Source organism: Phlebotomus argentipes, unplaced genomic scaffold (genome assembly GCF_947086385.1).
Source record: "Phlebotomus argentipes unplaced genomic scaffold, Phlebotomus argentipes genome assembly scaffold_18, whole genome shotgun sequence".
In the NCBI taxonomy this organism is placed as follows: domain Eukaryota; kingdom Metazoa; phylum Arthropoda; class Insecta; order Diptera; family Psychodidae; genus Phlebotomus; species Phlebotomus argentipes.
In genome coordinates, this window is record NW_026776177.1 from 244,739 (window position 1) to 272,219 (window position 27,481).

Consider the following 27,481-nt stretch of genomic DNA (forward strand, 5'->3'; position numbering starts at 1 on the left):
GAATTAACGTAATTCACAGTACCTTCCGCAGTTCCTCCGTGATCTTCATCACGTAGCTGTAGTGATCGGTCTTGAGTGTCGTTCGCCAGTCAATGAGGCTGCTGGAGGAGGACTTGTTGGAGCACCGCGAGTACCGATGAACGATGGCCACGTGTGGATCCAAATCCAACAGCTTCACGTTCTCCACAACACCTGAAAGTCATCATCAAAATGAATTGTGGATACGAAGAATATTGATTAAACACAGAATGCTGACCTGCTTCCATTCGGTACACAATGAATGGGTGGAGAATCTTCGCGTTGGGATCATATTGGTGGTTCTCAGCCAATATCCGGACGCTGTCTTCCGTGCAGACAGTCTTTGTGGTCACCGCGAAGCGCTGGATGTCCGCCGAATGCGACGATAAGGCCTTGAAGAGGGTTTTTGAGCGCTTAAGGCTCGCCGTGGGGTAGAAGTACTCGTTGATCCTCGCCAGGAGGACAAAGTTAGCGTCGTGGCTCGTGCGCAGGAGGCAATCCGTCTCGAGGAAGACTCTGTTCTGAACGTCCGCCGTCACGGTGAAGGGAAAGTTGTACGGCAGAATGGAGATCTTGATGCCGTGTCTGTACAGGAGCTCCCGGATGTGGCCTGTGATGTGATAGTGGTCGTAGACGATGAATTCGTCGATGCCCACAATCTGGTGGTGGATGAAGTACTGCAGAATGTCGCGCTCGGGAATGTGGAGCGACTTCCCGGACGATTTGGGCAGCGTGGAAGACACCATGTCGACGCAGGCCACGAGAGATGTTCTGGGCGTGAGTGTGTTGTTGCGCCCACTTCGGATGGGCAGCACGTGTTCAGCCTGAGACGTCGTGTTCACGAAGACGACAGTCTCAGGCGTCCCAAAGTCCCGGGAAACCTTGCAGAGGAAGCGATACATGAGGAATTCCTCAGCACTGCCGGACGCCACCTCGTTGTACTCCTCGCGGGCGAACTCAAACTTCCCAGACATGAGACTGGCATGTCCGGGGAACTGCAATTGACAGCGGAAGTTGACGATTGCGTGTCGCAAGCCCACGACGAGTGTGACAACTTCGCCGCCGGCGCTGAAGCTGTTCTTCGTCCAGAAGGACGAGTAGGCGTGGAATTCACTGCCCAGGCGAGTCCACATGGGCAGCGGCGTGGCGAAGTCCGCGGCGATGTGGGAGAAGGTCGTGCTATTCTCGATCCTGACCAGGGCAGCGGCATCCGTGCGCCCGAAGAAGTTCACCACCTCCAGAATGTAGCGCAGCTTGCTGTTCTCATTCCTGTACATGATAAGCACCATGATGCTGATCAGGGAGATGATCACCAGCGCCAATTGCTGGTACTTCCGCATTTTCCAGCCGAATTTTCACTCTTTTTCCTCCACTGCACCGCGACAGAATGTTTGTTTTGAGGAATTTGACATTTCTTGAGAACAGCTGAATAGAGTTGTCTCGCTCTAACGGAAAGCGCCAATTTGTACTGGAAAACACGCAGTGACAAGTGACAGACGAGCTGTGAAATCGCGTTCTTGCAATTTATCGTGAAAACCCGGGAAGAATCCATTAATATCTCACAAGATGCGCTAGAAGATCACAAGCACAGTGTCTGTGACTTTATAAAGTGTCGTTAGCAGTGAAATACAAGTGCCAAAGTAGGTAAAAAGTGGCAAAAACATGCGTGCCGTTTGACCTCCATTGGATATCATGTGCCTGCAATTACCATCCGCGGATTCAGCCAGAAATATTCCAACAACAGCCGAAATGTAAGTGACTTTTTGCTCACCTTCATCGCCGCACTGTTATTATTTGTTTGAGGGAAATATTGCCAAATCATGTATTTGGCGGCTGAAGCGAGCAATTCCTCCGCTTCGAAGTGTTAACCCTTCAGTTGACCTCGTCGCTTCCTCATCCCCAAGCATCTCACCAGCAACAGGTCAACAGCAATTGAGTCTTGCAATTCAATTGAGGGAATTGAAGTCACTTTACTTTGGCAGAGAAGCGCAAACTTACGTTGATGCTGTGTTTGTGTCTCACCCGGAAGAGAAGAAGGAAAAGATGCAAATTTTCTCAAAAAAAAATTTTAAAAATATATATTAATAAAAATATTACATGAATTACATGTTAACAATACGTAGAGTAATATTGGAAGCACGTGATAAGAGAATAGCGCATTGATTAAGTCCAATATGATTAGAAGGCCGTCCGGCTATTTCCTATGCTCCTCGCTGGCAGACTGTTGGTCTTATTCGTGGGCTGATCCCTGGCCTGAGACGTGGCCACGACAATGCTGAGGCATTGCACCCATTCTTCGGCATTCTTGCCGTCCTTCGGCTTCAGAATAAGTGTTTGATCTCCTGTGAAGATCTCAAATGCTTTGGGAATATTTCTAGCACCTCGTGATACCTTTAAGGAACGTATTTGATTGATATCAATGCTCTCGCCGCCACTCTGAAAGACAGAGAAAAAAAAACACCCTCATCAAATTAAATCCACAATTCTTCTGTTATTGCTCTGGAAGGACAAACTCACAGAACCCTTGCAGGATAAATGCGCTCCGGAAAGTGTAAAGTATCGCGTTCGCCAGCGTCTGAAGAGACGCCACTTGCCCTTCTTCTCCTTCAGCTGTCCCTCAATCACCGGCTGTGTGTTGCCGTGCAGGAATCCCATGGCTTTCTCCGGATGGTTGCAGAGGAAGCAGCCCCACTGCAGCTGCAGATCATCCGAACTCGTGCCACCATTCGTGGAATTCCCATTGACTGGTCCCAGTTCGAACACATCGAAGAAGCCCGAGTTCCTCAGCTCGTTCACCAGAGCGTCCGTGTCCTTGGTGGAGGGAAAGGCGCTGGTGGCCAGAGTGACGAAGGACTTGTTCTCACACTTGAGAATGTCCCAGCAGTGCCTGAGACTGCTCACGGCAGGATCTCGACTGCTGAGCGCCGTCTGGGCGCGTGATTGCTGATCCAGGAACATCAAGTGAATCCACGTCTTGGGATTGCGAGTGCGCATCGTGAAGAATGTCTTGGAGTAGAGACAATGTGGACCTCGTGCTTGACAGGCGAAGTGCAGCTTTGCGAACTTCTTCGAGCGACGCTCTGTGGAGAATTTTAGATCATAAGGAGATGTTCTTGGGGGCATTTTCTAGTGCTGCTCACCTTCAATTGTGCATTTCGCTGCCGGAGGCAAACGCTGCTCCACACCTGTCACATACACTTTGATCTTATCAAAGTGCTTCTCGGAGAAGTGCTGAATTGTGTCTCGCTCAGGACAAGGTTCGAAGACACTCATTCTCTGAAAGGAGAAGGAAGGAAGTTAAGCAGTGTCTTGACACTGGCGTTTAATTGTGTTCACCTGGTTTGTCGAGTGATGATTGGCGTTCAGGAGTGTGATGCTGGTGTTGTCGTTCCTGCGCGACGTGACCGTCACCGGTCCGGACACCGACACCTGATTGCCGCCGCCCATGTTGGACGAGAGGGTGTTGATGGGCAGCGTCATGACGGACTGCTGGAATGAACTGGCTCCGGCGGACGATGGCGCGGGCGAAGCGTGCTGCACGGAGACGCTGTTGCTCTGGCTCGTGATGGATCCCAGTCCGCCGCTGGAGCCCAGCAGTGTGCTGAGGCCCTGCGAATGAGGTCGCACTCCGCGCGGCGGACTCGTGGTCACCGTGACGCCGCCGGAGGTGATCTTGGTGGAGGGAATGCCCCACTTGTTGTGGCCCGTGATGATGACATTGCTGCTGAGCGGCGGCACGGGCGTGACGTAGTTGGGCCCGGTGGCGCTGACGCCGTTGACCTGGGAAACACTGCCGCTGGAGTGACTATTGTTGGGATTGGAAGTGTTGTTCTGCTGCTGATTGATTTGCTGCGACGAACTGAGGCGAGTCATGCTCTTGTGCAGTCCGCCCACGGATCCGCCGGCGATGTTGAGGCGTGTCATGCTGCGGTGCGTGTTGCCGGTGGAGTGGAGGCGTCCTGTGCTGCGAGAGTCTCCGAGCTTGGCGCGACGCGTGTAGCCTGAAAGATAATGGGAAAAACTGTGAGTTTGACTGCGCAGAGGGAAGACGGAGCTGATGGGTTACCTGTGTGTGGCGGAGAGACGACGTTGGTGCCGTTGGTCGTCGCGCTGGTGGTCTGTGATGTGGCTGATGTTGATGTGGGAATCGTCACGACATGCGAGGCCTTCTCAGGCTGCGGCGGAACGTGCACTGTTGCCGTGCCGTTGGCTGTCGAGTTGATCACGGTGGTGGTGACGGAGTTGCCGGTGCTGGAGATCGGCGTCTGAATGGGCGCCATGTTGAGCTTGACAATGGTCACACCGCCGGACACTTGATTGCCGGAAATGGGCGAGACGGATGATGTGCTGGGTGATGTTGAGATTGACGATTGTTGCGATGTGTTGTTCTTCTGGCGGACGCACGCGAGCACCTTGTCCGTGAAGAGGATGGGATATGTGGAGCAGAGCATCGTGGCTTCCCGCAGGAGGATTGTCTGTGATGTACGATCGGCGTGCGGCAGGTGCTGCAGGACGAAATCCAGGGCGAACTGGGCGCGCATCTGCAGACAAATTGAGGTTGATTAGGAGTGTCCTGATGGGGGGTAATTTTGCCAAGGACTCACCCGATTGATCTTGCCGGATGTTGCAAGCACTTGAGATGCCAACGCCACCGTTTGGGCATTCTTCTCGGCCGCTATTTTGATCTTATCAAAGTGATCATGAATGCGCGATGGCGTCTCCTCGGCCAGCTTCAGCAGCACATTCAGCGTGGCCGACACGGTGGCAGTCTCTTGCAGAGATTCGCACAAGTGTGGAATGTTGTCTTCCAGGGCGGATGGATTATTTTTGGCAATCAATGCGAATAGTTGAAGAAGTGCCAATTTTTCTTGTGTGTCGCATCGGTTGAGCAAGGAGATGAGCACTGAAGTGTGCTGATCTAAGGAATGTGGAGCGACATCGTAAATCTGCGGCAGAATCTGACACAGTCCGTAATTCCCGGCGAGAATTGAATCGAGAATTGACTGGACGTGAGGACTCAGCAGATATGCGTACTCTATGGCGGCCAGTGAGAGATAGCTGGCGAGATTTTTGGCCAGCTCTTTGTTGCCCTTCTGAAGGAACTTCACAGCCACTGGCAGTGCCATCTCCATCACCGTCTTCTTGTTGTAGTTCTGCCAACATTGCAAGGAATTAGAGAGTTAGATAATGAATCACAGGAAGAACACGGTAAACTCACGAGAAAAATGCTGGATATCAAGTCTGCGGATATCTTGGCGTGTGGCGGATCTTCGCCGGATTGTGGTTGCAGATTCTGCTTGAGGCACGAGTCCAGCAGACTCACCAGAGCTGGACAGTGTCTCTCCACAGTCTTTGTCTCACGTATGCACGATGTCACTCTTGTCACGCAAATTTCCATCACCGATTGATCATTTTTGTTCTGCAAGTAATCCGCCTGCGAGATGATCAACTCGATCTGGGTGAGCTGCAAGAAGGAGGGAAGAAATGGAATGTGAATATATGTTTTGACTGAATTCTGGGAAGCACACAAAATAGACGGTTTTCACTATTTTATTACTCTTGCATTAACTACTATTGCATGCATTTTCCATGACAGAGTTTCTGAGGCTTTCATTGCCTTTCATATCACTCTGTTTGCTGGATTTTCTGTATAATTTCTTATGGAAAAAGAGTGTCAGGTTTTTGTGATTATATTCATGTCTTGTTTGCCTCTAAATTTTTCACCCGAAATGAAGCAATCAGAGCAAAGCAGCATTTTCACTTATTTCATTTACTGAAGATGACCCTAAAGCCATGATCTGCTTCATAACGAGTTTTTTTTTCTAACTACTAGAATATTTCCTTGATGATGAATCAATACATTTGCATAAGACAACTGTTAATTTCTTACCACGTCTGTGAGATCGTTGACAATGTCAACATCGGCCACGGAGAAGAGATCGCCGGCTCTCGAGAGATCCCTCTTGGTCAGAACTTTAGCGAAGAGCTCATGCATTTTCGCTTACTCAGCTGAATTCACGCTTCATATCTTTTCCCCTGGTGGCAGTTCCTGAGGAGGAGGAGGAGGTGAAGAGACGACGAATGTGTAAAAAAAAATGTTAGACACTGAGTGCGCTTGTGATTATTTTATGATCAACATCAGAGCACCGAAAAAAAAGAGAGAAGAATCGTTGGAAGACTCTGACGAGGTACAAACAGTGGGGAAAAAGATATGATTGAGTAAATAATAAGCAACTCTCTGAGCAGGTTATTTAATATCTCCAGTTTCTGGAAAGTGCTTTGGGAGAAGGAAGATAGCGCGAGCGCGCACGATCAAGTGATCTTTCGCGGAGGATCAATTTTGCTGGACACACACGAAAAAAAAGCCCCCGATCTCGCGCTGTTTGGCACACAATTTTCAACGCTTGCGATGAGGGGAAAAAACACAACACCTCCACCGCGAAGATCGCGAGTACTACGGCGATCACACCATCTGCTGAGCCAGTACAAAGGCGTTACCAACTAAATTCAAGTTCTGTCTGCATATCTAACTGTACTTCTTGTGCCTTTCTCCAACTCCGTGTGTTGCGAGCGCTCGCAAGTAAATGCGCGGAGGTTGATGAGAGATCGATGAGCGCAAATAGAGGAGAATTTCAAAGGAGTTTTTCTCCTCGCGAGATCACTTCTTTTTCCCCACTCACGATCGCGCCTCGTGCACGGGGCTCTCTTCTTTCTGATCTTGCACCTCAACTCACGGCTATGCGCGCCGAATGACGAGAGCGCAGGCAAAATCAAGACTGGAGTGGCAAAAGAGCTCCAGCGCGAGGTGATTTGATCGTGTATAGACCACTTTTCTATTAATTTCCAATCGAATTCTTGCACTTTGCGCAAAGATCACGAAGAAAATAACAGTAAAGTGTAGTGACCTCTGGTGGTGTGTGTACGTGCGAGAGGGACGAATGGATGTGGCGCTGCGTGCGAGTGTGTGATCATGAGTGAGATGGATTTATGGTGGATGACAGGTGGGATCAGGTAAAATTAGACAAAATCCTATTCTACTCACTTTTCATCAACTTTTCCACACAATTCACCCGGAAACACTAGCAAATCAGGTGCACAGCATCCCTGGCTCACATCCTGTGCACACTCGTGGCGCCGCAAGTGACCTTTTCCGCCGGAATTTCACGAATATCGCGAGCCCTGCGAAAACACACGGCAACAAGAGACGATTGTCACGGGTGTAGACTGCGGGCTGCACACGAAGGCGGCTTGTACTAAAAGATATCTCAAGACTCTCTGTGTGTGTGTGTATTTTGCCATTTCCCCAGCGCAATGGCCAAAGCCGTGCTGAGTGCTTGCGGCCGCGAGGTTTAAAATTAGCAAATCCAATTAAATGACACTCTTTTTCTTATGTAAATTCCTGTATTTCTTCTACTCTTTTGTCCGCTTTCTCCCCCAAAATGCTCTGTGCACGTTCACGGTGACGTTCTAACCTTGATTCTAATTGATATTTCAATGGTGTGGATCGTTGAGTGGCGCTCTTTTCGAACACTGTCGCTGAGTTTGAATTTCAAATGTGTGCTTTCGCCAACTGCTCAACAAGCGCTATGTACTTCTCCTTGGCTTCATTCTGGTCCATTCCGATGAGATTGTACCACGATTGCCACAGAGCTTTGCCTCTCATGTCCGCCATACTCGGTCTTCCTGTTGAATTGAATATTGGAAGTGGTTTCAATTGAATGACTCAACATCATAGAATTCACCGAATTCACTCATTAGCATTAGTTTAGGGGGGAGAAAGGGCTTTAAAGACACATTAATATAATCCACACTTTAGCTGTTTATCATCACATTTCAGACACAAGTGAAATTCATTGGCATTTGTGAAGGTAAAAATTACCATGTTTAAATATGCACTTGTGGTTCCTTTCAGCTCAATTTCCTGACTCTACTCACCTCTGTAATTGTCTCCCTCAACAGATTGCATGTAGAAAGCGTAGATGTCCATCCATTCTTCCTTGGTAACTTTCTGACTAATTTCGCGGGCTTTTGTGGCTGCCGCGTGAAATCTCTTTAGAGGACAGTGTAGTTTGGTGCAGCAAGAGAAAATGATTAGAAGCACACTAACGACATGAACTCAAAAGAAAGAAGAAGTGTTTTGATATGCCTTTAATTCATACCTCGTCCAGAGACATTTTTATCCTTTCTTTAGTGTTTTCACTATAACAGAATCAATGCACGAAAACAAACTGAGCAGGGAAATTGTTAGTCTGAACAATTTATATATTGTGGATGCAATGAATAAGAAATAACTGTCGAGGACACGTTTTTTTTTGTATTAGTTGCCAATTAAGAAAACATTAAATTCACTGCAGGCCGTGATTTTTTAGAATTGTCGCGGTGTTTTTTCCTATTGAATTACTTGCTTCATTTCCTTCACGTACAATTCCTTTGCCTTCTCCTGATTCATTCCCTTCAAGTCATTCCATGCCATGAACTTCTTTGCATTCAAACGATCGTACCGATTGGGAATTGGCATCTTACAGTCTCCCTCGACGGCTTGCTTGTACAATGCGAAGAGCTTGAAGGCACCCTCATCACTTCGCGTTGTCAATTCGTATCCTCCTTGGCGGAATTTCTCCACGGTCTCGGAGAAGAGTTGCTCCTGGAATTGGAAGGCAATTGTTGAGAGAGAGACAGCGAATTAAGAGGCGCAAATCAACTTCCACTAGTTCAATATCCATTCTTGAAAGGCTTCTGCGGAGACAACGTGTAAGTTGTTCGAGGTGTAGAATTTCACTGAGGTGCAAAATGCTAAAAAACTTTCGACAATTCGATGGTTCCAAATCATACATTATTTATGAATGTGCTTCGGGGACGGTAATGAAGAGGTTGAGATACAATTTAAATTTTTATTCATAATCAAACACTTTGTCGTGGGCACAGTGACCTTTTTGCACTATTTAAAAGTGGCTTAATACACTTCAAATGCCTGCAATTCTGGACTGGGCATGGAGATTGTGGCCGCTATCAGTGGTTTTGCCTGAAAGTAGAGGAAGAATTGTAAGTGTTTCTGTCTGCATTTCACCCAATGAATATGTGTACGTGATAACCGTTGATTAAAACTGCAAAATTGGTGACTTTTAAACTTGCAAATAAGCTGTGGGAATTTTGGGTAATTTTTGCGACATTTTGAGTTCAATTGCGTCGATGAAATAGATTTTCTTGTTATGTCATGAACAAGAAAATCTTTCTCTTTAGCCAATCATCATCTATCTTCGCTCTCTCCTTATCGGCCAACATCACCAGAGCAGTCCAAATATGGCAGGATTTCATTAATCTCCATTAATTAACCCTTTTCTCTTAACAAATTAGTTGTAATCTTATATTCCATTATCTCCGAGACATCTTTGGCTGTTACTTTCATTGGGCTTCACCAATGAAATGCTTACAAATCATTTGTAAAGCTGTCGACGGGCCTTTTATTGAAATCTCTACCTTTTTCGACTGTGCGCTCAATGATTGATCATCAAAGTGTTGTAGTTTGTGCGGTTAAGAACGGGAAAAAAGTAATGAGGTGAAAGAAATTGCATGGCGACTCTACCTGGCCACACTTGAAGATCATCACTCTAATCACGGAGTTATCGGGCGTGAGATCGGGTGGCGGGAGACCATCTGTGGGATCGATGATGACGGTGACTTTGAAGTCGATCGTGAGTGGAACTCCAGGTGCAAGTGGTGGCAGACGCGCGAATGGTCTATCGAGTGTGTAGTGGCGATTTTCCGCATGAAGGAGGACGCAGAGATTGCTGGCTTCGCGACGGCGGCTGGCCATGTTCTCCAGGCGGAGCTTCAGTCGAAAGACAGGACCGAGACCTAAGACTTCTGCTGACATTTTGATTGGGGCGAAAGCACCGTCGCCGGACAATGTGCTCTCCGCCAGATTGATCACATCCACGGTGGCGCGAGCGGCAGTGAGCCGGAGACGCCAGAGTTCGGATTGGAATGATTGATAGATGGCTGAGAAGAGACGGGAGAAAGATGAAAAGAGCACACATTGCAATGCTTGATTGGGATTTTTAGTTGGATTTCCTTCAAATGAATGCAAATCTCAATAACTGTGACTTCTCTGTTCATCGCAAGGAGGGAGAGAAAAAAAAATATTCTAATCGTGAGTTTGGGTGAAATGATGGGATGAGGAAGTTTGTGATTTAACGGTCGCACTCACCTGAGGCATTTTCTCTCTCACGAATTGTCTGCTCCACGAAGACTTTCGTTTTTTTCGGTATGCGCAAATTGCCCGCATTGGCACTGTCCTCCGCACTTTGATTGGATAATTTGCCCGTCACCTCATTTCCGATGAGGCGCGGAGAAAACTCGGCGGTGCGCTTGAGAATCTTAATGATCAGCGACCCATCCACTGTCACCAGCACCAGCACGTGATCTTCCTGTCCCAGCCGGCCGAATGTCATGGCAGACACGGTGTCGGGCGCTGTGAACTGGTCCACGAGATGCTTGCCCAGGTACAGCTGGACGAGGCCGCCGAAGAGGGCCACGCAGACGAGCGTCATGCCGAGGTGGGACAGCAGGACGGGCACCATGCAGATGGAGTGGGCGGGAAGGGTGACGGACCAGAGGCGCTTGCCCTTCTTCGAGTAGCACATCAGGGAGTTGTTCATGCACACCACGACGATGGTCTGATCGATGGGCAGAATCGCCAGGCCTGTTGTCGGGTGATCGAGTCTGATGATCTGGCGTCCCTCGAGCCAGGACTTCCTCAAGATGCTCACGCCGCCCTCGCGTGTGGACACAACAATGCGGAAGTCTATGTCGAAATGCCCACTCACCGAGATCATGCACGGCGTGCCGTGCGAAGAGCAGCATCTGGCGCGATGGAGCACCGTGAATGCCTGAGAGTCCAGAATGAAAATCTCCCCCGACTCGCTGGCGATGACCAGGCAAGAAACTGCCTTAATGTCACTCGATGTGCGCCTGAGAGTGGTCATCGCCGTGATTGTGGGCAGACGCTGCAGCGGAGAATCTCTGTGATCGTTAATGTATCCCTGAACTTCCTCATCTGGCATTCCGATCAATCGCTGCGATGTCACCGTCAATCGGCTCAGCTCCACAGATCGCAGACTCGCAATGAGCGATCGCACATTCTCAGGGCGCTCAGTTGGTAATTTTCGCCACACATCGTGCTCCACACTCTCCACCTCGAGACCCGGCAGTGTGTACTTGAAGTACGGTTTCATGTTGCGATAGAAGAGAACAGATGGTCCAACAGCCACGGCGATTACTTGGAAATTGGTAAAGATATACATGCAATCGAGACGTCTCGGAAGCGATCAATTGATCGCGCATACCGTGTGTTATTGCGCTATGTTAAAGGTTTTCCCATTGACTGTGACTTTGAACAGGGGAAATATTCAATAATTTGATTGACGAACAGAGAAATTTAGCCAATCATATTGATTGATGAGGAAAAAAGAGGATTGAATCACAATAAAAGAAGCACAATTGCTCTATGAGAAGGTGATATCAGTGTTATTACTCTTTAAAATTGACCATCATTTTAATTTCAGTGAGTGATAAATGTCTTAGGAATTCGTATTCTTAATTTCCTATGAAAGAACATTAAATGAATTCCCACAGGATACTCACTGGGCACTTTGGGCTCATGTTCCTCAGTGTAGAGACTCTCGACGGCGACCGGAATTCCGGGAAGTCCCTGTTCGCTAATCAGCGTGGTTCCCTTGTACACCTTCAGGTGTGACTTTGACACGAGATTCGCGGGTATTTCCGCCGCCACTAGCTTATGGTAGTTGTCATTCTTGAGGTCGCACAGCGTCAGGCACGAAGGGATTGTCCTGAGAGCCGCCTGGTGCTCAGCTTGCGCGTCCAGCCACTTGGTTGATCTGCAATATTGTCAAACTTGTTTGGCTGTTTCTTCTCTCCATTGAGCCTTTTTTCTTCCGGCAACAAACTCACCCGATGACTGACATTTTTGATGTAGCCGCAGCGGAGTGGCCAGGTGACAAGTTATGGGCGCAAGAGAGCGTCTCCATGGTGGTCATGTCGACCAAACTTTCGGCTCGAGCATGCGCGATAATGAAAAGTATAGTGGAAATATGGGTCACAAGTGGAAGAAATCGAAAATTGAACGCCAAAACTGGTTCCGCGCAAAATTTCTTGGCACACGTTGCAGTTTCTTAACAGTGAAAGGGCCCCGCGGAGGCCCATTTGAGAAGGCGTGCGTGCGGAATTGATAAATAAGAAATATATTCGTCGTGTCAACGTCACGAAGTTCAAGTTTCAATTGATTGAACTTTTGGTGAAATTTCGCCATTTTTCCCTCCCAGAAGAGAGAGAAAAATAATAAAAAAAATACTTTTTCGCGCTCTGCCGTGAACTTTTTTTTTCTGCACGATGCAAAATTGCTGAAAGATAAGAGCAAATTACAAGAGCCTAAAGGTCAACTGTAGAAACTTTCTGTAAGTATTCAATTTCATCATTATCTCTTGGTCTCCCTTTTCTTTCTTCCACGAGGCATTCTTCGTCTTCCGACGAAGAGAGCGCGATGAAATGTTTCGCTAATTGTGGATAATTAATTGGAGTTTTGTGGATGCGGGAAAAAAAGAGCTGTGATGAAAAGTGAATGGAAAACAGTGTCGATGAATCAATTTTCTATGCAAGATCTTTTTTCAGCTTCTCGTTGACAAATGCAGCCATCGAAGCTAAATGGTCTCTAATCTTGTTATCTGATTAGGCATTGTGTTGGCTCGTGTGTTTGTGGTTCAATATTCGCAGCCAATTAGTCAAGGGGTTCGCCAGTCTTGCAATGCATAGACAACAAAACATAGATTTTTTCTAGAGACTCGACAAGGCCGCGAGCAAGGAATTGCTGCCAATTGACAAACAAACAAAACGATGTGGAAAAGAAAACGATCGACTTCTTATTCCTTGGGGATAAAGAAGAAATTTCTTGTGGCGTTGCGCGACTTCAAGTGTAAATAATGTATTCCTTGATTCGATCTTCACCCAAAATAAGACAAGTTGGCCTGAATATTCTAAAGGTGAGTGTCCCCTCGATGTTTTCTCGCTTTGTGTGATGTTTTGAGTGAGAAATATAATAAAGTGCTGTCTTTTCTGACTGCAAAATGAGGCAAAAAGGTGACTTTCCAAAGCACCCAAGAGCACAATTTTCAGTGTCAATTGTCCAATGAAACTTGGGAATGTTATATGTGTACTATCATCTAAAGGAGAAGAAGGTGTGGCCAAGTCGAGGGAAACTGAATCAAATGCGGAATTTATGGATTTATTGAATGATCTCTCGCGGGGAGGGAAAATTCATCGATACATGATTATACCATTTGGATTTTATACTCTGTTTGTTGGAAAATTTTTATATCTCTCTGGCCGCGTTAAAATCTATAGTCTGCAATTGATGGTGTGATTTTAATATATCCAGTTTTGGTTGAGTATACAAAAGAGGCGAAAAAAAGAGATGAAAATTCACACAGCAAGAGGAAGAAACTCTCTTGTTTATTCTGCAATGGTCATATTCTCACAAGTCACTGGTCTCAGCAATGTGAGAATGTATAATCGCGAGACTGTTGGTGTAATTATAAAACCAAATATATTTTTCGTCTTTCTTCATCATTCGCACGTTGAATACAACTGTATGTAACAGATACTGCGGATTTCGCAAAATTTCCAGCCGATCGCGGGCCTGGGAGAGAAGTGAGAGTGAAAGAGACGTCTCTGGGTGGGCTTCGCATGTAAGTTGGCTGGCTGGCTGGAGTTGGAAGAGGCCCGGCTCCGCTTCATTGCTCCAACTCATATGAATTTCAGTTGGGAAACGAACGTGCTCGCAAATGGTTGATGAATGTGTTGTACTTGATGTGGAATTTCTGTGTGATCACCGCAGTGTCAACTCTTGTGCCTCGAGAGAGAGAGAGAATCACTTTGCGCTGCTTGAAGTGTCTTTTGTGGAATTTCCTACGTGTGTATTAAGTTTTTCTGTGTCCACCTTCGCCACCAGTGAAAATTCGTGAGGCTTTTTTCGCCAAAACTGTGCCTCACGGAGCATTTTGGATTTTGGATGAAATTCGATTAGGGCCGCACAGAGAGAATTGCTGACTCTTGGATTTTCCCCCCAACAAGCAGAAAAAAACACCCAATATTGGCTGTTGTGTTGCTGAAATGTAAGTTGAGATCATTTTTCAAAATAAAGCAGGCTTGCTTATGGAAGTAGGTCTAGGTGTTTATGAATATAAAATTCGAATGAAGTTGATCGTTGCACAAAGGCGCTGAATCTCCCTGCAATTGTACAAAATGATCATTACACGACGTCTGATTCATGCCAGTGTTGATGAATTTTAGAGGAATTTCTACACTTATCTTATCGCATTGTCTTTAATTTATTGATGTGTGCTCGACAGAGATTAGTTCACTGCAGCTGTCATTCTTGATACTAAAGCTCACACACGATTTGAGCATTAAGGCAGTTGTTTCCCGTCCAGTTTTGCAATCTCTGTCCCACATCGTGGTATAATTTCTTCAAATAAAAGGTGATTTAGCGGCAGCAATTTTGCAAATTGAAAATTCAAATAACCAAGCGAAATCGTTTGCAGACAATCCTCTTAAGAGACAGTCTGTCCAAACAGTTGCGGATGTGTTTATTGATTCGAGTGCGATATATGAGTTATTAGCTGAGCACAGACAACATCTAAATAGATGTTGTTAGGAGAATGAGGTTCGTTTTCATGGGAAAATGGCGAATAAAGTGGAATGTGTTCATTAGAAAGGTCTGTCGGTTACTTCAGTTAAAGCTCGTCACATGTGAGAACAAGAATTTCACGTTACAAAGATTGTGAAAGGAACTGAAATTTTCCTTCAAACGCTTCTTATCTTCAAGTGCTAACTTTAATAATACCGGGAAACCCCGGATTTCAGCTTAATCTGCTTCTTATAGATGACAATTTAACATGAAAATCAATATTTAAAGATTAAGAAACATAAGATTTTCATCTCAGACTCTAAGCTTAAGCGAAAAGAATGAATTATGCCTTTCCCAAGGGGTGGGAAACTTAAGTGGGCGCGGGCTTTTTGAAGTGTGTGTTTTCCTTAAGCAATATATCAATCATTCAGTGAACTGTCTTGGCAATAAAAGACGTCTTAAAGGGTTTCTTTAGTACTCTTTAGTATTTCTCAATTCACAGAGCATTCAAAATATACATTATACAATTAGATATGGCACTATAATTATTCTCACGAGTTTAGAAATTTGCTGTTTGCATTGGTTAATGCCTATTAAAAGTGAAACAATATTGAAATAATAATTTTGCGAAGGGGAGATTGTTCGCGCCTCGCAGATATACAAAATGCAGTGATTTATAAGTGAGAAAAGGGCAAATATCATGGTGAAATGCGACTCAGAGCGAATGTAGGTCGATCAGTAACAATTTCCGGTGATTTTCTTTGCAATGCTCAACGAGATCAATTGAGAAATATATACAATTTTGTGCGGAGGGGAATATCGGACAGCGTCCACAAGACGTGACTGTCTTGTTGCTTTTGCGAAAAAAATAATATAAAGTATCTGTTGTAGCAAGAAAGCCAGGTGAAAAAACAGTTATCCTATTGTGGGTGGTAACGTTAATTTCATCTTGTTGACTTTGGCATGTTTTTTCGGCCTCATATCTCGCAATGGCGAGTCTCTCTTAACGCGACGCGCAAATATTGGGAGATGAGGAACTGATCTTTGCAATGTATTTCGTAAGAAATTGAGAAATCCTAATTATTCTCTTTGTGAAAAGACGTCGTGTGCGATGAAAATGAAGGTCAATTGGGCTTGATAAAATTCTCAATAGAGCCATCATATAATTTTTACGAGACGTTCAGCGTTGTTAAGAGAAGTAAAAGGAATTAACATGTTACTTTCTAATGTGTACCAAATATGCTGAGAGAGTCATTGAAAATGAAAGGAGAAGTGGGTTGGGCGATCGTAAGGGATGCTGTTTGGCCTTTCCTCGCCTCGGTTTCTTTAATTTACACTCGCCACATGGGAAAAATTGGTCCAGCCCAGCAATTGATTGACGGTAGAATGGCTGGTTTGGAAGCATGATCGAATCTTTCACCGCCACGCGCTCTCGGAACAATTTTTATCTACCAATTTTTCAAGTTTACATTCCTCTGAGACCGTTTAACTTTTACCTTTTGTTGGCTTATTCAGACATTTGGAAACAAATTTATTTCTGTGGAACTTTCATTGCAGGCAACACTATCTTGTTGTATGGGCCTGCATAAATAGCCTCAAAGTGCCTTGTCAGAGAGACACACTCAACAATAAACACAATTTAATGGACGTTATGCAGATCATTTTCCGGGTATTTTGAATTTTCCCATTCACCGGACGAAAGAAAAATGATCAGGCGAAAAGGAATTTGACGTTGATGCTCTTTTTTTTATGAAATACATTCCTCTGATGTCAACAAGATATGCGGGATGAAAGAGAAAAGAGCTCTGCGACAGCAAATGGTGTGAACTTTTGCAAAATTCTCCCCTTCGTTTCATTGTCAAGTACATTACCATATTTCCCATCTTGTTTGCTGCTATGTTGTGGTACATTATCTCTCCTCTCCCATGTTGCACTCTGGGCATATGGAGACAAAACAAGTTCTTTTTCCGAAAGACAATCACACCGAGAGAGACAGACTGCGAATTGGTGGGGTGGCGCAGAATGCAAAATGCAATAAATAATGTGAACGTGAGGAGAACTCCTCGACTTAGGCCATTCTCTCGACGGGATGGGAATGATTGTTGCTCACGCTCGCCAGAGACACACACAAAATTTATTAATTAAATACAAGCCGTTGGCGAGATTGCTTTACTTTTCAAATGTGCATACAAGAGAGACAGTGAGAGCGATTGCACAGAAAAGCTTCACTTTCTTTATGGGTGAAATGCCAACAACACAAAGTTACACAGCCCTACGAGATGGTCGCGAGAGAGAGACAAGGAGGAAAACTGAGACACTTAATTGGACGTCTCTGGGAAAAAGGTTCATTTGAAAGTCTGTATTAATCGCATACTTGTGGAGATTTTATTAACGATTCGCGAGATTGCTTTATCAGCCGGATGGCTTTTCACCCGGCAGTCATCACTTATGTGTGCTGCATTGCGAATGAATTCTAGCCAGAGAAGGCAACCCGCATCTTTCTCTCATTCTTGCAATTTCTCTGGTAATTTATACGATCTATTCTTCCTCTGATGAGATGTCTCTATTAGAGTCAACTGAAGATTTCTCTATCTCTCTTATGTCTATGCATAAGAAAATCATCCTAGTTTAGACATTATGGATTAGATCATGAATCTGATCTCACACTTATCATACTCAGATTTGATTGGAAAAAACTACAAGAGTAAATGAATTGTGAAGAAATTCTCAAATAGGTTAATGCATTAGGTTAAGTCATGTGTGGATTAAGTGAGGAAAAGTCCCTTCATTCACACTGCAATATAATATTAAACTTTCATCTCTCTCTGTGCCTTTTTGAGGTTTGTCTCAAGACAAACCTTCTATTGAGGGCTACAAGATTATCAGTGAATGTTTGATGCTGCCGCCGAGTGTGACTTCCTCAATTTTCACCTGCTCTCGAGTCCATTTCTTCACACCCTGCAAAATGTACATTTGAGGCATCGGAGGAAATTACAAAAATATGACTCGGGGTGTAATTGGGATTTTCGAAAAGCCATCAGGCTTCAAAAACTGATACTGAGATTACTCATTTGTGGCTTGTGAGTCACTCGAGGCTGCGTTTTTGTCTCTCCCAATCAGCATCCACTCCCTTTCGAAAGATGCCTGCAGGTGAATCAAAGAAGCGAGAGCCGAGCGTGTCCAATGGATGGGAAATGCCCCGAAGAGAGCAGAATGTCCGGCACGGTGATTAGTCATACGAGAAATGGTCTGCGAGAGATGTTGTATTTGCTTGTGCGTAAATGGGTGATCATCCGCTGCTGACAAGAGTGTTTCATCCATCTGACTAATGATTTTTCTGTGGCATTTCGTGAAATTGCAATTCACATTGACCAACAACACACCATCAGCTTGACCGTCATTTCGTCAAATACGGTCCAAAAAAAAAATCTCTCATAGTTCCTCAACAGTTATTACGAAATTGGTGTCATTTTGTGTTAACAATTCCAAGATCTTTTGCTTTATTATGATCTACCTTAAAACGGAAAGAGTTCACCATTAGCACTCGATGGAATTCCATGAGAAAATTCCATAAAGTGATGCAATTACACCATTCTTGCATCTCTCAAGACATCATGTTGAGTTGTGTATTTGAATACCGCATTGCAATTTGATGTGAATTTCTATAACGAATTAATTGTTATGATGAAAAATGAAGAAGAAAAAAAAAGACGAAGTAAAACGCAAAGTGATTATTACCGTGTATATAAATGTAAGGCAAACAATTCCACACTTCAAAGTCAACAGTCAATTTTCTCTTTCAATTTCAGAATTGCCACTCGAGCTAGTGCGCCCAAAAGTGTTCCGGAGAGGCGTGCAAAAGAAGCGGAAACCAGTTTTGTTGTTGATGGTGATGGTCTTGGAAAATGAGATGGTATATATAAAATAATACTTGTGCTGACATAATGCAAAGAAAAAAAGGGTATGAGGAGAAATACCAATAGAGTGAAGTTATAGTTGGAAATTCGTGATAAACATTGCGCTGAGAGCAATTAGAAACACTCGACAATTGTGAAAGTATTTTTCTGCCACTTGTGTGTGCGAAGGAGGAAAGATTCTGTGTGAGAAAAGACATTGTAATAGGCACATCACGAAGTGAATTTGCTGGCTGCTGAAATTGCGTGACACAGTCGCAGAAATTGTATCTTCATCTTCTTGGATTTCTACATATAGCGAGGCTCAAATCCCAACCAGCAAACATGTAAGTTGAGGGGAAATTAATAAGACATTTTAACATAGGAAATTGCTCACTCTTCACTGTGTAAATTCACCTGAGAATCCACACACGATGGTGACCAATTAAAATAATCGCGCATTCTTGTATGAGGTCACAGAGTTGGCGTCACTATTTATTTTAGCACATAGAAACACACAGAGAATAATATTTGTGAATAGGAAAAAGCTCGCGCTTGTGACCTCAAAGCTTGCAGGAATTGTGATTTTTATTGGCTTTTCCGTGAAGTTGTCGAATTGTGTTTGGAGTTCTTTGTTCACTCTTTAACACTTCACTAAGTAAAGTGGTCCAAAATATCCAGGATGTCGTCTAAATATATTATCAGATTTTCTACCTCACGAGTTGCAAACCTTCGCATATTAATCTCTTCATTATTATTCCTAATCCTCAATTAAGAATGACTGATAAATCGTACAATTTGCCAAACAAACCCTGAACTTATAGTGACTTGACAGATAGTTCGCTTCACCTTTTTGCATCGTATTATTCCGCAATAAGGTCAGGTACAAACTTGGGTTCAATTTGTACAATATTTCATTTAAATAAATAATATTATCATCATATCGACGGGTGCCTCGAAAACTATCAAAAGTCAAAATCGCCAAATTTTCATCAAAACGCCTTCAAATCGTCCGTTAAAGTGAAAATATTGCTCTGAATTTGTTATTTTGTAAACATTTTGGTTGATTTTATTGGTATTTATTGAAATTTTGGAATAAAATATGAAAAAAAATGAATGGAAACTCTGAAAATATTACTTTCCAAAGTCGATTTTATCAAAATTAGTTCTAAAAAATCAATTTTTCATACTTCACTTGAAATTATCCTTAATATTTTCAAGTGAAAAAATTTAAAATATATGAGAAATATTCATTAAAAGTCTAAAAAACATTATAGAATAATTCGAAACATCTATAATTATTTTGTGAAAAGGCATTTTATACGCTTGACTGCAATTCTTGAGACATTTTTCTTGGAAAAATTGGACGAAAACTATGATAAATCGACTTTTCATAGTTTTCCATTCAACCGTCGATATTATCTTACAATAAAAGTCCATATAATGCAATATTTGTCAGTTTAATCTAAAGTCAATCAATTACCTTCTCGATAAGCGTCTGTCTGGTGCTAAAGATATATTTAACAATAATCCAATATGTTTATCAATGATGTTGTGTTGTGAGTGTCGTCATCGATATTTTATGGCGCGAGACGTCTTTACTGGGTAAACATGTTGTCAGAGGAGATTGTGTCGATATGTCTTTTCCATTGCGAATCGCAATGTGACCTCAAAATGCGATATGGCGCATCTTTGACGGTGGATTCTATTCCAAGTTCACTGTCCCTTGAGATGAATGACATTTCTCCAGAAATGAGCAAAATTACCAAGTCACATAATAAATAAAGTCATATCTGTCCGCTTCTCAGGTGATTTTCTCAGTTCAACGCGTCTAGAAACTGGTTTTCGTCTTTAGTCATCGGACTCTATGAGGTTTCTTTATTTGCGAATTTGTTTTAATTGTTTGAAAACTCTGCGGATGGACAACAAGGGGAAAAAACCCATGGTCGCTTATCGTGTGTATTGTCTTGAGAAGAATCTCTATTTCTTGCGCGTGTGCGTGTGTGCTGAAAAAGAAGAGGAACTGTTCTAAGAGAAGATTCTGCTGAAGTTGTTGCTTTTCAACACTTTTGAATGGCTGAATTATAATATTTTTATTTTGAGAAAATAGTGTTTTACAACGTTTTGTTGATTCGACATTTTATGTTTTGGAGAATTTCGCAAGTCTTTTTTTCTCCCCACATTTCACCATAATAAGCGACAAAGTCTTTCTATTTGTTTCACCTTCATAAAGTCATCACTAAGCATTCCCATATAGAGACCGTTATCACCTGTTGATGGTGGGCAATTTGAAAGTTCTGCTTTGCATCCATTTGGGCGCATTGGCGCTGCCGAAGAAAGTCTTTCTCCCCATCTTTCACTTCAGTCAGCAAAGAAAAACCTCCACCGTGCATCTGATTTGGTGCTCTTCCACACATAATTATACCATAGATTTAATATTGAAATGCGGCGGAAAAAGAAACGGCAATGAGGCAAAAGAAGAGTGAAATTTGGGACAATACCCACTCACGTTTGCCAGTCCATTTGCCATTTTCGCGTCGCTCCGACTCACGCTGTGGTGCTCATTCTTATTTTTCCAGCATATTTGTGATCGGCTAAACGGCAAAAAAGATTCAAGTTAATAATCTCATTATGGTTTAAGCTCACCTGAATTGATTGATCAGTGCTGCTGATGATTAATTTGCGCTCCTCTTGCTTTTACAAATTCCACCCGAATGTCTCTCGCGCCTGTTGCTAATGGCCAAACTTGTTTTATGTTTTGGTACACCGAAAACACTCTTTGCATCTTTTCGCCGAGGGAGATTTGCAGCGTGTATTTTTTTTCCGTGAGTTTGGGATTTGGGAGTAATTAGTTAGAGAGAAATTAAAAGTCAATTTGTTAAAAATTGTGTACTTCTGCCCGGCATAAGAAGTTGAATATCTTCGGTGTATCGAAAGCTTAAACTTTATGTTTAAGAGGATTTTCTTTTTTACAATTAATTGAATTTAAAAATGAAAATATAGGTGTTTATTGAGGTTGTACGAATGTGTGTCAAAACATCCGCAGGGCTACATGTTTGTCTCTTACGTCCAGTGATTTCTTTTCTTATAGCATAAATAGAAACAAAGTCTCGAATTGAGACTTCCCGTGAAGTGCTCTATTTGCATTTTTTTTTATCATTTTGTCTCAAGAGCAGAAAACGACTTGGAACTATTATAATTTCACTTTGAGTGTGTGTTTTTCTGGAAAAAAAATGCTAAATAGCAACAGTTTGAGGTAAAATAAACAAGCAAATATGTGAAAAAGTGCTCTTAAAAATATACTCACAGTGTGTTTTTCCTTCAATTGCTCAGGGTGTAAAAGTTCATTGTTGAATTTTTGCATTTTGTGCGATTTGTGCACTGAAAGAAATGGCTCATTTCAATTGTTCAATGAAATGGTACTTTCATTTAATTTCTTCTTCCAATAATTATCTACAGAGTGGTAATTACTTGCTTTTTCACTTTTTTTCTTCTTTGCCAAGTCAAATCGTTTCACTATGGTTTTCATTGAAAAATCCGCGACTTTTGCCATGGCTCTTTTGTTGATGGGATTTTTTGCATGAAAAAAACTCACCATATCTGAATTGTGGCGAAATTCACACGCTCCACTATCGTTTTTCATATCCATAAGAATATCAATGAGTGTAGAGTTACAAGAGTTTCTTCGCCTAATATGAAAAATAAATTGCGTTTGTGTGACTTTTTTCGTCGCACTTGCGTGGACTTTTCTTGTGAAGAAAACTCCCCATATTATATGGTCTTCAAGGAGACGGAAAAGCCGCGTGCAACATTTTCAGTGCACACATTATGTGTGTGGCTGTGTGTATTTATGAAAAGAAATGTGCACTGGTCTCCCATTGAGGTTTTTCCCTTGTAATTTGTGTCCAAATGTTGCACAAGATTTCTCTTTCTTGTGTATTTTTTTGTCTTTTAATATGGAGTGTGTCTTTCCTCAGTGCATTATTATTATTATTGTTTAGTTGCATGGGACAATATGGGACATTCTTATTCTCCCGCTGCAATATTTCCATCAACTCGGGCTTTGCTCCATTATTGTTGTGCCTTCACACAAGAAATGAGCATCATAAACACGATGAAATGCCATGAAGAGAAGGCAATTCAGCAGCATGAATACAATGTGACCAGAATATGATGCAGTTTTCTGGCTATCAAAGCAATAATTATGCGAAATCTTTTAGAAATGTAAAAGAATTCCTCGTAATTTTATGATGAAAAACTCTTGGAAAACATTCCACAGCTGAAAGCTCGCTCTGCAGCCAAACTTGGGCTCATCGTGCGTACTAAAACAGAATAGAAATGCGGTAGAATTGACCTAAATCATGTGTATCTGAAACCAATTCCCTACTTGCAACAAATAATACCCATTCATAAATATCCAGTCTTATCGCTCGGTGATTTTTCTCCATCGTGTGCGTATTGGGTTTGCCTTGCGGAGGAAAGGCGCGATTGATTGTGTGGTTTGTGAAGAAAACTAGCTGAGTGTCTTGCGAGGAGGTAAGAAAAAAAAGGCATAATTTACTGTAATATTTAATTAGTATGTGTTACCGCTATTGGATGCTGGGTGATGGCTTTCCTACCATCTTTGCCGTTTTACCGATGGTAAGCTGGGTTGGCGAAAGACGTTGGCAAGAGAGTGTGGTCGATGACTGACTGCATTTCAGTCTGGTTCTCCTCACACACATTTCCAGTTTTGTTTATGAAGAAATCCAAGCTCTGTGAACTCTCGGTCGTCACATTCCTGCACAGTTTCTTTTCGCTCGTCGTCCAGAGAGCATCGCGCGCGTCCGGTGTGATTAATTTAAAAGGTTTTTTTGATGCATGACAGAGTTTTGATTGTGCGACGTGTGGTTCTTGAGTGAGTGCGCGGGAGAAATTGGTGTAAGAGATTTTGAGGAGAAAAGTCGAGGAAAGTCCGTGTGATCGTGCGTGAAATCCGCATGAGCGTTGATATTCGCGGTCAAAGCTGACGTCCATGTAGATTCAACATCGACACTTCCAACGGTAAGGTTCTCTCGATGGCAAAGAGAAAATCCAGAGTGCGATCAGTGCGACTTGTGAGGCGAGAGAGCCTCACAAGAGGAAGATCAAGTACCTCTAATCCATGTGCGGTGAGGTGGAAATCATTGGGCATTCATGGAAGAATCTTGTTGATTTTCACGAGAACACCGAAAAAGTGTTTCTCGCCTGGCAATTGTGTGATGCGTCTCGAAATATTCCTTCTGCCAAAGAGAAGAGCTCAGAGAAAAGAGCGCCAACAGTCCAAAGACTTGAAGTGTTGGAATGTATAACTGTTCATTATTCAACATCTTGAAACGCACAAGATATAAAATGCGAATTATAAATGTTTACATTCATTGGGCGACTCCTCGGAGATTATGTGCATGTGTTTAGGGTTAACAGAAAAGAGGTCCATGGCGTGTTTGCGGGAAAATACATAAATGACCAGTGATATAAAAAGCAACAAATTCCTGCGTCAAAGACCCCAAAGAGGAGTGAGAGAAAACTACGATGAAAATATCAATAGTGCAGAGAGTTATTGGGAAATGAAGTGAATATTAATTATCCTCTCTATATTGCTTCTCTTACACAATTCACATCTATTTTGTCAGAGAGACTTGCGCTTAGAGGCCTCTCTTTCTTTTTTTTAATCAACCGACAGACCAATGACATTTTTATCGTTGGATAGAAAATGCGGAATGAAGTGTCTCCGCGAGGCAGAATTGAGGACACGCGAGATCTTAATGTGACATTCTAATTCAAAGAGCTCAATCTATTCTCGATGGGCTTTGAGGCGCTCACACACAACCTGTTTTCAGCTATATGTATGCTGAAATTTCCATACAAAATATGATAGAGATCGCCATTGGATTGCCCATATTGATGGGTTGAGAGACTTTGAGGTATTCACAGTGTGTCTGCGCGCGGAAGATTTATTCGCAAACCATCCCATGGCATTGAGGCGACGTGTGGTGGACAAACAATTGTTATTTAAACATCAACTGGTATTTATACTGGTGCAGTGGTTTTTTTTTTACATATTCAACTTTTATTTAAAAGGTGTTTTCTGCACTCAGAGAAATGGCAACTCCGCCAGTGCATTTGCTATCATGATTATATATTTTGTGGTGAAAAGGAAAAGCCAAAAATAGTCGTCAACGAGTTTCTCACCTTTTGTCGCGATCCAGGGAGTGGATTTTAAATTTATTCAACAGTGCAAATTTTTACTGTTACCTCTTTTTCAAAGGCCATTCATATGGATTTTCGTCAATGCTTAAGAACTTGTGTGGAATTTGGGTGAAAAAAAAAAGAAAAATGAGAGGAACATCGCATGCATTCTGCCTTAATTTCAACCTAATTCGATGTGGAAGATATTCTTCAAAGTCTAATCCTTTGATCGAAATTAAGCATTAAGAGCATCTTACGGTTTTAGCGCCATTAATAAAACTTGTGACTTTTTTTTCGTTGGTTTTCCTGATCAAAATATGTTGGCTAATCGGATTTGCAATAATTGGGAAATTATGTTTATTTATTGCAAATCTTCAAAAATCTCGAGTGACAAGAAGAAAAAAGGCGAATAGAATATGTTCGTCGAATACTAATTTTTTTTTAGGCAAGAAACATGAGAAACCGCTGATTTCGCTCGACAAGTCTTTTTCTGAGTGTCGTCTGACATTGAGAAAGCATTTTGTGGTGGTCTAAATGTTGACGAGCAAAGAAAAATGTTAGTGGAATATTTCGTAATACGAGGAAGCGCATGATTACACCTGATTATGTACAAAGTAGTATACTTAGCAATGAAAGTTACCATATGAGATTTATGATGGTGTATCTCCTGCATAATTACAAAAATACCGTTTTGAGCTAATCAAGTGCAAAATGGGTGTTGCCACTTGCCATCGAGAGAGTCTAAGAAAATGGGAGCAAATGTGTAGAACTCATTTTACTGCAATGAATGTCAATGTTACCGATTTACGCGTTTAATGTATGTAATTCAATTGGTGTGCTCGCAACTTTGTGTGTTTCTTCACTTTATTTTTTTTTAGGTAAAAGGAACTTAAGTGAGAGCGAGAACTGGAAATCTTATCGTTCCACTAACACTGAAAACCTTTTTTTGCCTTATTTACACTTGCCATTTTATCAGGAGTGAAGATATATAAAGCGGTGAATATTTTTTTCATTTTTTTTTCGAAGGAATTTAGCATTTTTATTAATGAGGAAATAAAGCTTTCCTTTTCCATTCGCAATGCAAAGTGGATAAAGTTGTCAAAGTGAATACGACAAAAAGAAAAAATCGACAGCAATTTTAATATGTTTCTTTCACTCGTCATTTAGCTGAAGGAAATGCTGGAATTTGTGCAGACAATGACTGTGTTTATCAGCGATACAAATAATGCATTGTTATTGAGCATTGGGTGTTTTGCATAGAGTGCCAGAGCTCGATGGCCGGACTGAAAATTGAGTGAAACTGTATCAAATTGCTTCTTATAAGATGTGGCAGTGTGTTTCCAAAGACTGTAATTTAAATAGTCAATTAGAAATGGCTGATAAATCACCGTTATTTATTGAAATTTTCTAAAAATTCGATAGAAATTTCTGCATGAATATTCGACAGCGAAAAGAAAAATGGATGCTTTTTCTTCCTTGCACACTTTAAACCAAAAAAAAATGATAAAATCGAGTCGCCAGCGATGAAATGAAAGAGTAAATATTTGAATTGATATTTCTTCTAACTTGGTGTGTATTTAGCAAATTAAAATTCTGCACACATTATTAGCCATCGACGAGAGTGCGAGAATCCAAAAGGCCGCAATTTAATTTCATTGAACAATATAAGTGAGGGACTGGAAAAAAAAATCTTTCTTTTTTCGCCCATATTCGAGAGACTGATACATTTACAAACACTCCACGTATCGGGTTCAATTTGTATGAAATGGCCATTGTTGAGGAGGGAATTTAAAAGTTTGGGATTTTCTGAAGGTTTTCCACTCTATTCATCGTTCATTAACATGAAACCATCTCGCTAAGTACGTGTTTGCCAGCTATTACAAAGAAATTTCAACACCCTCTTATCATGGCCTCTTGGCAGCGCATCGCGCGCGTCTTTTTTTTTGTCTTCTTAAGGCATAGAGGAACTCTGAAACTATGCCCGTTTAATGAATTCAGCACTACATGAAATTAATTTGAGAGATGCATTTAATTGAATTAAGCATAACTTTCACCTTTCATTAGTTTGTCCACGGGATTTGCTCATCCAATGCGTGGTGTGATGTGAGAAACTGAGAGTGAGGTGAAAAACGCAGGTGGAATTTATGCACCGAAAACCCACCTTTTGATAATGACTCCCAGAAATGATAGTGAAAAGTCTCTTTCTTTTTATTGTTCCCCCATCGAGACGATGTTTTGTAATCAGAGAGACACTCAACTTGGATTGAATTTCCATATCTTGTAGTTTTGTGCCTCCAATGTTGAGATGGAAAAGCTATTCATCTCAGAGTCATCATCTCAATAATAATGAAACTTTTTATAGTATCTTGAAAATCTTATATGGCCCTACTAATGGGCATAGTTTATAGTGATTGCCATTTGGCATTTTATCGCGCACGCGGTGATATTAAGTGGCGTTATCAGTGATGAAATATCTCTCACTCTCTCGACGGATGAGACAATTGAAAATCTCCATCATCTCCAATATAAATTCCATACTTTATTGCCTCACTGAATAATTCCTGTTGTTTTGTTGACAATCAACGAATCAAAATAGAGTGTTGATGCAATTGTTGATCATCACAGCTGCATTTTGAGAGAATGATATTTGTGTTTGGGTTCA

General features: G+C 42.4%; 4 protein-coding genes across 4 annotated transcripts in view; 1 reads left to right on the forward strand and 3 right to left on the reverse strand.

Moving 5' to 3' along the window:
* LOC132260574 (aldehyde dehydrogenase, dimeric NADP-preferring) overlaps nt 1-27,481 on the forward strand; it is a 136,070-nt gene that overhangs the window by 14,188 nt on the left and 94,401 nt on the right. The window lies entirely within an intron of this gene.
* Nucleotides 3-1,408, reverse strand: LOC132259352 (uncharacterized). Its single transcript, XM_059756946.1, has 2 exons — nt 257-1,408; nt 3-192 (listed from the first exon to the last, which is right to left on the reverse strand). The coding sequence occupies exons 1-2, from the start codon at nt 1,356-1,358 to the stop codon at nt 14-16; spliced, it is 1,281 nt and encodes a 426-aa protein (XP_059612929.1). The 5' UTR covers nt 1,359-1,408; the 3' UTR covers nt 3-13.
* Nucleotides 1,823-7,241, reverse strand: LOC132259378 (protein melted). The gene is made up of 9 exons (XM_059756987.1): nt 7,061-7,241; nt 5,909-6,067; nt 5,237-5,482; nt 4,623-5,171; nt 4,085-4,559; nt 3,355-4,019; nt 3,159-3,294; nt 2,536-3,098; nt 1,823-2,454 (listed from the first exon to the last, which is right to left on the reverse strand). Exons 2-9 carry the CDS (start codon nt 6,011-6,013, stop codon nt 2,197-2,199), a joined length of 2,997 nt encoding a protein of 998 aa, XP_059612970.1. The 5' UTR covers nt 6,014-6,067; nt 7,061-7,241; the 3' UTR covers nt 1,823-2,196.
* On the reverse strand, nt 8,934-12,074 carry LOC132259995 (Bardet-Biedl syndrome 1 protein). The gene is made up of 5 exons (XM_059757876.1): nt 11,989-12,074; nt 11,662-11,915; nt 10,226-11,296; nt 9,602-10,017; nt 8,934-9,040 (listed from the first exon to the last, which is right to left on the reverse strand). Exons 1-5 carry the CDS (start codon nt 12,072-12,074, stop codon nt 8,972-8,974), a joined length of 1,896 nt encoding a protein of 631 aa, XP_059613859.1. The 3' UTR covers nt 8,934-8,971.